General features: G+C 56.5%; 1 protein-coding gene across 3 annotated transcripts in view; it reads left to right on the top strand.

The window, feature by feature from the left end:
- Window positions 1–354: 354 nt before the first annotated feature.
- Window positions 355–14,410, top strand: part of ASAP2 (ArfGAP with SH3 domain, ankyrin repeat and PH domain 2) — an 85,311-nt gene continuing 71,255 nt past the window's right edge. For all 3 annotated transcript variants that reach the window (XM_064146342.1, XM_064146341.1, XM_064146340.1), the window contains exon 1: window positions 355–898. In XM_064146342.1, the coding sequence (XP_064002412.1) occupies window positions 773–898 (126 nt within the window). In that variant the 5' untranslated portion in view covers window positions 355–772. The remainder of the gene's footprint in view (window positions 899–14,410) is intronic.

Here is a 14,410-nt window from a genome sequence, read left to right as displayed (position 1 = left end):
GCTCGTACGAGAGACGGAAAAGAGCGGAGGCTCCGCGGCGGGAAGCGGCGGGAAGCGGCGGAGCGGCCGCCGCGGAGACCTGTCCGGTGGCTTCCAGCCGCCCCTGCCGCGCCGGGCAGGTACCACACCTCACCTTGCCCTGCCTTTGGGCGCTTGTTGCTGCCCCGACACGACCGTAACGACGCGGCCGGCTCGGTCCTGCTTGTCGCCGGCCTCGCCCAGCCGGTGTCCGCCGTTAGGGGCGGGCTGCCGGCCCTGCCTCGCCCGCCCGCCGCTGGGAAGGGGGCAGGGGCCAGGGGCCAGGGGCCGCCATCTTCTGAGGGCAGGCGCTGGGGGGCGAGGGGGTGGCGACAGGTCCGCGCCGGGCGTGCGGCGCTGCCAGCGAGGGGGGTTACGAGGCGGCGCCTGGGCTCGCCTCGCCTCCGCCCTCTGTGAGCTGTGTGAGAGAGGGAGAAAGCGACTGGGCGGGCGGGGTGCGGAGGCCGCTCCCGCCGTGGCCTCCCTCCCTGCTTCCCTGCGCTCGCCGCTGGGCGTGTGCCCGGCCCCGGTGCTGCGTGACCGCGCGGTACGGGCGGCGGCGTGTGGGTGCGGGGACTTGCCTTGTGTGGCGACGGAGGAACAACACCGCGGCAGACGCCGGGGCTGCGGGGAGGGCGCTGCCGCCGCCGCCGGTTGCCGAGAGATGTGAGGGGGGAGTCCCCCCTGGGCCCTCCCCCCGGAGCCGCCTGCTCTCCCTCCCCCCCTCTTTCCCCTCACTCATCCCCGCCCCGCCATGCCGGACCAGATCTCCGTGTCGGAATTCGTGTCCGAGACCAATGAGGATTACAAGTCACCCACCGCCTCCAACTTCACCACCCGGATGGCCCAGTGCAGGAACACGGTGGCGGCCATCGAGGAGGTGAGCCCCGGGCGGGGAGGCGCGGAGGGGCGGGGAGCGGGCGGCGCAGCCCCCTCCGGCCTGGCTGCCCGCCGCGGCGGCGGCACACAACAAGGCGCTACCGGCGCTGGCTGCCGCCGCTCCCTCTGTCCGCCCGGCCCCGAGGAGCGCCCTCGGCTGCCGCCGAGAGGAAATGGGGCTCGCCCTGCTGGAGAGGGGAAAGAAAGGGAGCGGGGGGAAGGGCTGAGGCGCTGCTGTTGCTGCCCCCGGGGCTGCGGGCAAGCCGGAGCCCTCCTTTTTCTCCTCGGCTGCTGCCCGCGGAGCCCCGAGCTGCTCGGTTTCCCACGCCTCCCCTCCTGCCTTCGGGGGGAACCTGAACTCTTCCAGTCTCGCCTCTCCGCTCCCTCGCACCGGCACCTGAAGCACCTCAGCCCTCCGGCTTGGGCCCGGGAGGCTGCGGTGGCCGTCCCCGCGTGTCTGTGCCTGCTTGCCCCTGGGCACAGGTGGCATTTCATCTGCTTCCCACCCGCGGCACACAGGCATTGCAGCAGCCTCCCCGCCTCGGGCGTGTGCTTTCAGGTGGGATTCCCTCCGGAGCCCGCTTCTCCGGGGCGGGGAGGCGAGGAACGGGCGAGTTCAGCCTCCCCTCTCTCTTCCGTGCCTTCTCCTTGCCAGCCTGGGCTGCGGGCACTCGGTGGGCGCCGCTTTTGTCCGGCCGAGAGAGACGTTTGTTTTCCTCTCTGCAAAGATAACTCCAGACGTGCTGTTGAACCTGCTGCTGAGAGCCCTTCCCACCACGGAAGGTGGCTGCCAGCACACTGGGGAGAGAAGAGGCTTTCCCCTCCTGTTGGAAATCAGAGGGAAATGTGGGACAGGTCTGAACACAGCGAGAGCACATTCCGCGTCCCCGTCAGATGTGCACAGCGCCAAGGAGAAGCCTCTCGGGGTCCTGTTTGCCTCCAGCAGCCTCGCTGAAGTAACTCGGGGCGGGGGGACACACACTCTTACTTGCAACGCAGGTTAATTTGGTCCATCTACCTGTTACTTGAGTTCTTCCCGAGTGTGCTGAGCTGCTTTGTTTTGCACTGAGCATGTGCTTTAAAAAGAGCCTCCTCAGCAAAAAGACTCTTGTCAGCAGTCCATGTCCCTTCTTACAAAAGAACTGCCACTAGCAATGGATTATTAACTCGTCTTAAGCGAACAAAGCCCGGGTTAGATGCTTAAACACCCTGTTCCAGATTTTCCTGTTTTGCCAGTTCCCAAAACCACTAAAGCAAGGAGAGTTGAATCCAAAATAATCTGCACAGGGGGAATTGCCGTTTTGTTCCTGAGGTAGTTTTCTTTCCCTGCATGCTTGCACTCAGATACCTGGATTTAATCGTACCTTATTAACCTCTTAGTCTTAAGACCAACAGTGGCAAAGACAAACGTTCAGAATGTTTGTGGTAGTCGTTTTAATTGCCATGGGCAGGGACACCTCAACCAGCCCAGGCTGCTCAAGGGCTCATCCAGCTTGCCCTTGGACACCTCCTAGGATTGGTTGGGGTTAGAAGGGATGTTGAAGATCACCTAGTTCCAAGCCCCTTGCCATGGGCACAGCCCATGGCAGGGGGCTTGGAACTAGGTGATCTTCAACATTCCTTTAGCCCAAGTTGCTCAAAGCCTCATCCAGCCTGGCCTTGAACACCTCCAGGGAGGAGACATCCACAACCCTCCTGGGCAGCCTGTGCCAGTGCTTCCCCATCCTCACTGTAAAGAATTTCTTCCTCATCTCCAGTCTCAGTCTCCTCTCTTCAAGCTTCAAACTATTCCCTCTCATCCTGTCAGTCTCAGCCCTTGTCAGAAGTCCCTCCCCAGCTCTCCTGTATCCCTTTCAGGCACTGTAAGGCTGCTCTGAGGTCTGCCTGCAGCCTTCTGTTCTCCAGGCTGAGCAGCCCCGGCTCTGAGCCTGTCTCCACAGGGGAGGTTCTCAAGCCTCTGATCGTCTTTGTGACCCAGCAGTTCTGGGAAGCTTGCAGTGTGTGCTGCCTCTGTTGGAGCAGGCAGGCTGGTTCTGGGGGCTGGCAGGCCTGGCAGTGCGTGCTTTGAGGAGTGTGGTACTCAAGGCAGTTAGTGGGTGAGTGGAGGCTGTGCCGAGGGCTGCCTCTGTGTGGGCAGCGGTTCCAGCGAGTGGCTGCGGGCAGTTGTGTTCTCCTCTCCGGGATTCTGTATACACGCAGTAAACCAACAAATTAGCTGCAAGTGGAGTTGGCTTTTCCCAGCAGCTCTGGGTCTGGACTCTGCAGCTGCCTGCATGAAGGGACTTGTGTCTCCCAAGCTCTATGCTCCCCGGGAAGCAAAGGCACCGGGGGAGGCAGTGCAGAAGCAGAGGAGATGAGGGCTGCTGGCGCTTGTCAGCCTGAGCTCAGCTCTGCAAGCACAGGGGTCTGTCTCCAGAGCTGGCTGGCAGCTCCTCTGTGCTCCCAGTTAGCTCTGCTGGCTACCGCTTCTGTGAGTGTCTTACTTAATTCGCAGGTATCTAACAGTGCCTTAGAAGTTTAGTTAATGAGGCCTTGCCTTCCGTGGTGGTGGAGTGGAAGAGGCTTGTTAAGGGCAGCAATTGATAAGAGGTTGGCCAACCACGAGTGTGTTAATCTGCCAGGATGTCTCTGTGGGCAGTCAGGTGTTTGCTGACCTTGGGTTGCCTGAACTGTCACTCACAGGACAGGATTCATTTTGGGTATCAGTCAGAGATACTCTGAGTTCTGTTGGGGTATGTGAGGTAATGGTTTCATGGCCATGCTGGCATTGGCTGGATGCTTGGACTTGATGGTCTTAAAGGTCTTTTGCAATCAAAGCACTGATTCTGTATGATGATGTGCAGCAACCACAGACCCTGACTTGGAGATCACCAAGAGTGCTGCGTTGCCACTGGGGAAGCGGTGCCTGTTCAGTTCAGAGACTTGGAGAAGGAGAGCCTGTGCAGTCAGAGGGCTTAGAGAAGGCAACCTGAATGCTGCTGAAAGGCAAGGGATTGCAAAGGGAAAAAGGAGCTGTCTGATTTCTGCACTGCTCCCCTGAGGATGCTGCTTAGCAAAATGCTGGAATCTTCAGCTTTTGCCAGAAGAAAATGGCAAGTGAGCAGCGAGCGTCAGAGGCCCTTCCAAGTTACTGTTTAATCTTTGCCTGGGTGACAGTGACTAAGATTAAACAAGTTTTAATTGACAGTGCAGGGCAGAGTTGCACGATGGGGGAGGGCTGCTGGGGTTTGCTAATCTAGGCTGACAGATGCAGGCTTCTTAGCTTGACTCTTGCTGCTCAAGGTCCCAGGAGCCACAAGTGTGTGGTGACCATCCTTGGGTAATGAACGCTTCAGAATCTGGCAGGTGCTCCTCAGTCCACACACTTCTCTCTCTGCTGTGTGGGCAGTTGAATAAAAAAGCTCCCAAACTCCAGTGGAGCCTGCAAGGTGGTGCTAAGAGCTGTGATCATTAAGGGTTGTGAGGAATTATTTTGTAGTGATTTCACAACTGGAACCCAAGTGTGCCACTCTTCTTTGTAGTGGTGCTCCCATAAAGCCTGGAACTGAGGGCCATAAAGATCACAGAATCACTCTGCTTGGGAAAGACTTTCAAGATCATCATATCCAACCTTTATCTAACTCTGTCAGAGACACTGCTACAGCATATGCTTGAGCACTGTGGCTAGGTGGCTTTTAAAGACATCCAGGGATGGGGATGCAATTGCTTCTCTGCAGGGGCAGAAGTTGCAGAGGGACTGTTCCTAAAGGTTTGAAATGAGAGCAGAGCAGATTGAGACTGGGGTGAGGAACAAGTTCTGCACCAGGAGGCTGCTGGAACACTGCAGCAGGTTGCACAGGGAGGTGGTTGAGGCCACATCAGTGCAGATATTCCAGGTGAGGCTTGGCAAGGCTGTGAGCAACCTGCTGTAGTGGAAGATGTCCCTGCTGAGTGCAGGGGGTTGGACAGGATGAGCTTTGGAAGTCCTTTCCAGTCCAAGCTATTCCAGTCCAAGCTATTCCAATAGCTAGTCCAGCTATTCCATGGTCCTACCTGACCAACTTCATCTCTTATGATCAGGCTCCTGCCTGGTAAATGTGAGGCACGGTGTGGATGTAGTCTGCTTGAATTCAGCAAAGCTATTGGCACTGTCTGCCACAAGCAGCTCCTGCCACAGATGGCAGCTTGTGGCTTGGGCAGATGCACTCTGAAATGGGTCAAGAACTGCCTGAGAGTGGTGGTGAATGGTGCCACATCCAGCTGGCAGCTGTCACTGGTGCTGTGCCCCAGAGACCAGTGCTGGGCACAGTCCTGTTCAATATCTTTATTGATGATCTGGAGCAGGGGGTTGAGTCCAGCATCAGTGAGTTTGCAGAGGACAGCAAGCTAGGAGCAGGTGTGGAGCTGTTGCAGGGTAGGAGAGCCCTGCAGAGGGACCTGGACAGGCTGCATGGGTGGGCAGAGGCCAATGGGATGAGACTGAACAAGGCCAAGGGCAGGGTTCTACACTTTGGCCTCAAGCAGCACTAGAGGCTGGGGACTGAGTGGCAGAGAGGGAGCTGGGGGTGCTGGGAGAGAGGAGCTGAAGCTGAGGCAGCAGTGTGCCCAGGTGGGCAGAAGAGCCAATGGCATCCTGGGCTGGCTCAGGAGCAGTGTGGGCAGCAGGACAAGGGAGGTTCTTGTGCCCCTGTGCTCAGCACTGCTCAGGCCACCCCTTGAGTGCTGTGTCCAGTTGTGAGCTCCTCAACTGAAGAGATCTGTTGAGGTGCTGGAAGGTGTCGAGAGCAGGGCAGCAAGGCTGGGGAGGGGCCTGGAGCACAGCCCTGTGAGGAGAGGCTGAGGGAGCTGGGGGTGTTTGGCCTGCAGAAGAGGAGGCTCAGGGGGGACCTCATTGCAATCTGCAGCTGCCTGAAGGGAGGTTGCAGCCAGGTGGGGTTGGGCTCTGCTGCCAGGCACCCAGCAATAGAACAAGGGGAGACAGCCTCAAGCTGTGCCAGGGCAGGTTCAGGCTGGATGTGAGGAGGAAGTTCCTGGCAGAGAGAGTGATTGGCATTGGAATGGGCTGCCCAGGGAGGTGGTGGAGTGCCCATGCCTGGAGGTGTTGAAGCAAGGCCTGGCTGAGGCACTTAGTGCCATGGTCTGGTTGCTTGGCTAGGGCTGGGTGCTAGGTTGGGCTGGATGAGCTTGGAGGTCTCTTCTAACCTGCTTGATTCTATGATCTTTGCACCTTGAGGTGCAAAGGTTCTTCTGTCTAACAAAACTTGATTTCATGAACTGCTTTACCTCCAAAGAGAGGAGGCTGCAAACACTGGGAGCAGTTCAAGGGGGTACTGGCACAGCCTCCCCAGCAGGGCAGCTCTGCCTGCTGGAGTGAAGGCCTTGCAAGGAGTAGACAGGATAAAGGTGTGGGGTGAAGGTGTCAGCCATAGAACCTGAAGGCGCAGGGCAGTGGTGCCAAAGATGGGGTTGGTTCTCTGCAGAGAAGTAGATTTGAGTTGCTTGGGGTCTGTTTAAAAGCCACTCTCCAGGAATTCCTGCAGAACCCGTGGGATTCCCATGAAAGCCATAATGTGTCACTTCAGGTCTCTGCTCGCCTTTGTTCTTGGCTCCAGTTCCACCATTGGTGCAGCTCAGTGACTCTGTCGTTGTGCACCTGAAAAGGAGGATTTTCTTCTGCCATTCCCACTCCTGGGTGTGCAGTCTGTTGGCCCAGCGCCAAATCCTTTTCTTCCCCCCTGTCCCTTACAGCATAGGTCAGAAATGGGAACAGCCTCTTGCCACCTGAGGCTGTCCCAGAGTTTCCAGCTGGCTTGGAGAACCCTGAGGAGTCAATGTTTGTTGAGTCTCCCTCCCTCTTGTAACTTAAAATGCTGTAATTTTGGTTCTGCAGGCCTGGCAAAGGAGAGAGGTGAGAGCAGCTGGGTAGGGTAGGACAGTGTCAGGCACTGGGGAGGACACAGCTTGAGTGCTGGGGTCAGGTTTGGGCCCCTCACTCTCAGAAGGACACTGAGTGGCTGGAGCAGGAGGGTACCAAAGGTGGGGAAGGGTCTGGAGAGCAGGGCTGGGGAGGAGCAGCTGAGGGAGCAGGGGAGGTTGGTGTAGAGCAGAGGAGGCTGAGGGCAGAGCTCATTGCTCTGTGCAGCTCCCTGAGAGGAGGCTGCAGTGAGGGGGGTTGGGCTCTGCTCCCTAGGCTCAGGCGACGGAACAGGAGGACATGGCCTGGAATGGTTAACCTAGGGGAGGGTTAGGTTGGAGAGGGGGAAAAATATGTTTGGTGCAAGAGTGGTCAGGCACTGTCAGAGGCTGCCCAGAGAGGTGGCACAGTCCCCGTGCCTGGAGGTGTTCCAGAGCCGTGTGGCCATGGCACCTGGGGCCGTGGTTTGGTGGCCATGGCGGTGCTGGGTTGGTGGCTGGGCTGGCTGATCTCAGAGGCCTTTTCCACCCCAAGCCATGCTGTGGTGCTGTGGCACTGGCTAGGTGCACCCATGGGTGTTTTCCCAGTGCAGGCTTCCCCCGTGGTGTATTTTTGCTGCGGTAGTGGAGCTCAGTGTTCCTGCAGAGCATGGCTTGTGTCTGAGGGCTGTGCGAAGATGTCTGCATGCACTTTGGGAAGCTGTGGGTAATTCCCTGCTGTTAGCTGTGTATTCCTCTGACAGGACACTTCAGTGCCCACTGTGGTGGAATGTATGTGCACAGCTTCCTTACCTTGTCACTGAACACAGTGCCATAAATAGATGTTGTTTAAAGCCAGTTTTTGTTTTTCACTTCTGCTTCCTCTCTGGAATCCTGGTTCTCTCTCATCAGCATCCAAAGAGGCTTCTGGAAAAGTCATTATGACACAACTGGCATGCTGATTGCAGCAGGAGTGTGGGAATGGCCTTCTTGGGAGCAGAATGGAGGATGAAGGTTGCAGAAATACAGGAGCTAAGATGTAGATGTTCAGCTGCAGCTTTGTGCACCTTTTAGAACACAGAATTCAGACCTTACACTTGGCAGAGCCAGCAGCCAGTGCCACCAGTGTGCTTCCATGCCCAAGGAGGCCAGTGGTCTCCTGGGGGTCATGAAGAAGAGTGTGGGCAGCAGGTCAAGGCAGGTTCTCCTCCCCCCCTCTACCCTGCCCTGATTAGGTCAGACCTGGCGTGCTGTGTCCAGTTCTGGGCTTCCCAGAGCAAGGGACAGGGAGCTTTAGAGGGAGTCTGAAGGAGGGCACAAAGCTGCTGAGAGGCCTGGAGCAGCTGTGTGAGCAGCAAAGGCTGAGAGCCTGCAGAGGAGCAGCCTCAGAGGGGATCTGAGCAATGCTCAGCAAGAGCCAAAGGGTGGAGGTTGTGAAGGTGAGGCTGGGCTCTTGCCAGTGGTGCCCAGTGACAGGGCAAGGGGCACAAACTGGAACACAGGAGGTTTTACTTAAACATGAGGAGGAACTCGTTTGGTATGAGGGTGCAGGAGGCCTGGAGCAGGCTGCCCAGGGAGGCTGTGGAGTCTCCTTCTCTGGAGAGCTTCCAACCCCACCTGGCCACTGTGACCCTGGGCAGGCTGCTGTGGGTGCCCTGCTTGGCCTGGGTGATCTCCAGAGGTCTCTTCCAACCCCCACTGTGCTGGGACTGCCCCGAGAACAACTTTGGCACCTGCAGCTCCACAGAAGTTGGGCCTGGCCCTGTCTGGGTGAGCTCTCCCCTCTGTTCTATGGGTATCAGCTGCCCTGTGTTCTCGTGGTGTTTACAGTCCCTTAGCTCTCCTTCGCACTCCTCCTCTCCAGCGCTTGCCTCCTTGGGACTCCCAGCCTTGCCTGCTCCCAGAAGCCTTGGCCCTGCCCTGTCCATGGTACCAGAGCCATGGCTGGGCCACAGGTGGCCTTCGCCCCACTCTGGGCTGTGTCTCCTGCAGCAGCCCTCGCTGGCTCTGAGTGAGGGCCCTGTTTGGCACAGAGGGGCAGGGAGGGACATTCTCTGGGTGAAGCCCTTCTGCAGCTTCTCCAGCTGTGTGGACATCTCCACCCCCTTCCCACTCCGGTTAGTGATCTGAAGAGTTTGTGGATGCAACAAAACCTGTGTTGGTAGGAGAGACACCATGAAGGTGTGGTTCTGGAGAAGCCAATGGTGCTGGGAGCTGGAGGTAGCCTGGTTGGAGCAGGCAGGCAGGAGTGAGCAAGAGCTGGGTGGTGTTGCCTGCTGGTAAGGATGAGAGTCATAGAGCACTGCCTGCGTTGATTGCAGTATGGAGAGAAACAAACTGAAAGGTGTAGTAGCATTTAGCTGCCCCTCTCTGGAGGTGACCAAGGTCAGAATGGATGAGGCCTTGAGCAACCTGGGCTAGTGGGAGGTGTCCCTGCCCATGGCAGAGGCTTGGAACTGGAAGATCTTCAAAGTGTCTTCCAACCCAACCCATTATCTGAGTGGTTGTGACTGAGGAAGACTGTTTGGCATGGTTGGAATGTTGAAATAACTGAAATGATGAGACCATGGATAAAAACCTCAGAGTGCAGAAGAGCTCTGCATGGGTGATGGGAGCCAGGTCTCAGCTGAAGAGAAGCTGCTGGCTGAGGTCTGGCAAAGTTGGACCCCACCTGGAGTACTGTGTGCAGCTCTGGAGCCCTCAGCACAACAAGGACTTGGAACTGTTTGAGCCAGTCCAGAGGAGGCCACCAAGATGCTGAGAGGGCTGCAACAGCTCTGTTCTGAGGGCAGGCTGAGAGAATTGAGGCTGTGCAGGCTGGAGAAGAGAAGGCTTCCAGGAGACCTTGGAGTGGCCTTGCAGCATGTGAAGGGGGCTGCAAGAGGGCTGGGGAGGGACTATTGACAAGGTCTTGTCACGAGAGGAGGAGGAGGAATGGGTTTGAAGTGTCAGAGGGGAGATTGGAAGTGGATGCTAGGAAGAAGTGAGGGTGGTGAGACCCTGGCACAGGTTGCTCAGGGAGGTTGTGGAGCACAGAATCACCCAATGTGATCAAAGATCACATTGGGTGATTCTGTGCTCCACAACCTCCCTGGGGGTGTTCATAACCAGGCTGGATGAGGCCTTGAGCAACCTGTTCTAGTGGGAGGTGTCCCTGCCTACGGCAGGGTTTGGAACTGGCAGAGCTCTGAGCTCCCTTCCAACCTAAACCATTCTATGATTCTCTGAAAGTGAGCTGCCTGCTGGCACTGCAGGCATGCAGGGGAGTGCAGGAGGAGCACAGAGGAGCAGTGTTTCAGCCACCTCCCAGTGGTGACAAGAAGCCAAGGTGCTGACTTCCCCAGGAGAGAGCAGGTAGAAGCAGGAGCAGATGATGTGAGAATTGCTCAGTGATAGGCAGGAGTCAAGTGGATGTTGTGGGTGAGCCTGGGAAAGTGTGTGTTGAATGACTGGGCTCAATTCTTTGTGCACTAAAAGCAAAAGCAAGGAAATCAAGCAAAGAAATAATATTCAGGGGCAAGTTGCTCACCTGAGAGCTGCTGAAGGCAGCACAGTGGAAGGCTTTGTGCTGAAGCATGAAGAGTGCCAAGAAAGGGGGAAATGATGGAGAATTGACAGAGCTGAAGCAACTCCAGTGTCACAGATGAGGAGCACCTACCCAAATGGGAGAAGCAGCCCAGCTTGTCAGAGAGAAGGTTGTCATTACAGAGTCTGTCTGAAGTAAACCAGAACCCTGCACAGGCTCTGCAGGAGCACCAGCAGGTACCAAGGGAAAGCAACCTGCTCTGTGGGCACCTGGAGCTGGGAGGAGGAGGAAGAAGGCTGAGACATAGTCAGAGTGTGGTGCTAGTGGTAAGGATGGTGTAGGTATTGCCAAACCTGGATCCTGGAATGGGTTGGATTGGAAGGGACCTCAAAAATCATCCAGTGCCAATCTCTGCCATGGGCAGGGACACCTCCACCAGCCCAGGGTGGTCAAGGCCTTGTCCAACCTGGCCTTGAACACCTCCAGGGAGAGGGCAGCCACAGCCTCCCTGAGCAACCTGTGCCAGTGTCTCCCCACCCTCATTGTCAGAATTTCTTCCTCATCTCCACTCTCAGTCTCCCCTCTCCCAGCTCAAAGCCATTGTCCCTCCCCTTATCACTCTCAGCCCTTGTCCAATGTCCCTCCCCAGCTCTCCTTTAGCCCCTTCAGGCACTGGAAAGCTGCTCTGAGGTCTCCCTGGACCCTCCTCTTTTCCAGGCTGAGCAACTGTAGCTCCCCCAGCCTGTCCCCACAGGGGAGGTTCTCCAGCCCTCTGATCATCTTTTTGGCCACCTCTGACCCCTCCAGCAGTTCCATGTGCCTCTTGTGCTGGGAGTAGCAGAGCTGGGGGGGGTGTCTCAGCAGAGCAGAGGGGCAGGATACCCTCCCTGTGCTGCTGTCACACTGCTTTGGATGCAGTGTAGGAGAATCAGTCATAGTGAGGAGCACACAAAAGGAATGTGGGTACTGGGAGTCAAGAGTCATTCCGAGGCAGCAGCAGTGTGGTGGCTTGTGAGCAGTGGGGGGTCAGGAGCTGGCCCCTAGGCAGAAGCATTAAAGAGGGGATAAGGAAATGCATCAGGAGTCTCAGGAAGTTCAGAGGAGTCAGAGCTGAGAGGAACTGCGGCGGAAGGGGGAGTGTGGCAGCGCTGCTGCAGGAAGAGCATCAGCAGGGAGGGTGATGGGAAAAGGATGAGGACTGAGGAGGCAGGCAGGGATTTAAGGGAAGGAGAGTGATGGAGGAGTGGGTAATGGTGGCAGCGTAGCTACATCCTGCTCTGTGGCTTTGGGGAGTGGGAGAAGATCTTGCATATCAGAAAACGGGACAGGGGACAGAGTCCTGTGCAGCCTTGGTAGCTGCTAGGTAGATCTGGATTTAATTGGGAAAAAGAGAATTGACCCTGCAGAGGAGAGTTCAGTGGAGGAAGAACTGAGGAAGAGCAGTGTCAGTGCTCATCTGTTCTGCCTGTGGGCAGCGTGGGCCAGTCCCTCACAGCTGGAGCAGAGGGCTGGGACTCCAGAGAGCAGCTGCTCGACACAACCTGAGAGCTTTGCTTCTGTGGCAGCTCTGCTGGAGAAGAGACCTTGGCTGTGGAGGTGGCAGGGGTGCAGTGGAGTGGCTGCGTTGGGAGTGGGTCTCTGAAGGGTGGCTGTAAAAGGTGAACACAACGAAGTCTGCAGCAGGAGTTGTAGCGCCCAGGGAGAAGCAGAGAGCGGGGAGGGAAGGCTGAGCCTCTGCTCCCCTTTGTCTTGCAGCGCGCTGCTGGAGGGGACCATCTGCTGTTTGTGCACCCCTCGGCTCTCCCTGATTGCAGATCAGCTTATCGGGGTCGTTCTGTCTGAGGACTGTCATTCTGTCTAGGCTTTATGCTAAGCATGCCTGGGGACAGATCCAAGGGGCTGGGGCGATTAGAGCTCAGCACACGCTGCCGGCAGCTTCCTTGCGCAGCTGGGAGGCACAGAGGAAGGGCACGAAGTGGTGATGGGAACCTTCATACAGATTATTTTCTCTGTCCTCTCATTAGCAAAGAAGAGGAACCAAAGACTTCTTTCCTAGGCTATGCAGTTGCAAGGGAATTGACTTCTATTCCAGGGAAGGCAACTTGGACACAAAGACATTTAGCAGGCATTTTAAGCCCCTTCAATCAAGCAGGATTATGGCTGGGCCATAGCAATAGGAGTGGAAATTTCCTTAGCACAGGCAAAGACAGAGCCACTGCTCTGCAGGCAGCTGCCAGCCGTGCAGCCCAGCCTCCTGCACAGCACATGGCTCTAATAATTTGTTTGTTTTCCAGACCCGTAGGTGTGTGTTGCACAACAACAGACAAACTGCCAGCTAGGGCCCTCCTACACTGGGAGCTCCATGTAGCCTGGAGAGTGGCACTGATGGAGCAGTGAAGTAGTAAAGCTGTTGTAAGCTGCTTTTGCTTTGGTATGGTTCATCCCTGTGCTTGGTTTGTGGTCTTGTGGTGATGCACTGCTCTGGATGGGGCTGACAAGCCTTTCACCTGCCTGCTTCCAGGCATTCTGCTGCCTGCTAGGGATGGAGGAGGATGTTTTTGCTCTGCCTTCCTGTCCCCTAAGCCATCTGGAAGTAGTGATGGTGCAAGGAGACCTGGGGCTTAGTCACCTCTGAATTCAGCTGTGTGTCTCTTCAGTTTTTCACTTGATTTAGTAGCAGTCTCCTAAAACACCACAAAAGGGAGCTGGGGGTGTGCAGCCTGGAGAAGAGGAGGCTCAGGGCAGACCTCATTGCTCTCTACGACTACCTGAAAGGAGGCTGTAGCCAGGTGGGGTTGGGCTCTGCACAACAGAAGAAGGGGACACAGCCTCAAGCTGTGCCAGGGCAGGTTCAGGCTGGATGTTAGGAGGGAGTTGTTGTCAGAGAGAGTGATTGGCATTGCAATGGGCTGCCCAGGGAGGTGGAGGAGTCCCCATGCCTGGAGGTGTTGAAGCCAAGCCTGGCTGGGGCACTTAGTGCCATGGTCTGGTTGATTGGCTAGGGCTGGGTGCTAGGTTGGGCTGGATGAGCTTGGAGGTCTCTTCCCACTTGCTTGACTCTGTGATTCTATGAAAAGTGCTGTCAGGCCTGACCCTGCTTCTCTCTCCTCAAGTGCCTCAGTTTTAAATGTGGAATCAGAGAATCATGGAATGCTTTGGGTTGGAAGGGACCTTTTAAAGTTCATCAAGTTCCAACCCCCTGACATGGGCAGGGACACCTCTCACTAGCCCTGGCCAGTCAAGGCCACATTCAGCCTGCTCCTGAACACCTCCTGGGAGGAGGCATCCACAGCCTCCCTGGGCAACCTGTGCCAGCCTCTCCCCACACTCACTGTCAAGAATTCCTTCCTCCTCTGCAGTCTCAGTCTCCCCTCTCCCAGCTCAAAGACATTAGCCCTCGTCCTGGCACTGCCAGCCCTTGTCCAAAGTCCCTCCCCGTCTGTCCTGGAGCCCCTGCAGGTACTGCAAGGTTGCTCTGAGATCTCCCTGGAGCCTTCCCTCCTGCAGAAGTTACTCAGTGTTTGGTTTAGGTAGAAACCATGCATGAATTTAACACCCAGATGCTCAGTGGTGTAGGGAAGTGCAGTTTACTCCACTTTATGGATATCTTCTGTGTAGGTGCACCTCATAATTATTTTGGCAAAGGTTGCCCTGGGGGGAGGGTTTTATTTGTGCACCCAGTCTGATGTTAGTGGCTGCTTTGTTTTGTGCTGCAGCAGTTGGAAGCTGTCCTTAGTGACAGGAGTGCCTGAGCTGCTAATTTTAGTTACACCTAAAGCTGTTGAAATTCCAGCAGCACTGAAGATGGTTGTTTGCAAGGCTCTGGTAGTGTCTTGAGCTTTTTCAAGTGGGACCCCTGAAATGATTGCCAGTGTTATCATAGAATCACAGAATCAAGCAGGTCATCATAGAATCAAGCAGGCTGGAAGACCTCCAAGCTCATCCAGCCCAATCTAGCACCCAGCCCTAGCCAAGCAACCAGACCATGGCACTAAGTGCCCCAGCCAGGCTTGGCTTCAACACCTCCAGGCATGGGCACTCCACCACCTCCCTGGGCAGCCCATTCCAATGCCAATCACTCTCTCTGCCAGGAACTTCCTCCTCACATCCAGCCTA

The sequence above is a fragment of the Pogoniulus pusillus genome, chromosome 7, assembly GCF_015220805.1.
Source record: "Pogoniulus pusillus isolate bPogPus1 chromosome 7, bPogPus1.pri, whole genome shotgun sequence".
Classification (NCBI taxonomy): domain Eukaryota; kingdom Metazoa; phylum Chordata; class Aves; order Piciformes; family Lybiidae; genus Pogoniulus; species Pogoniulus pusillus.
Note: the sequence above shows the minus strand (reverse complement) of the source record. Positions and strands in the feature narration are given on the sequence as shown.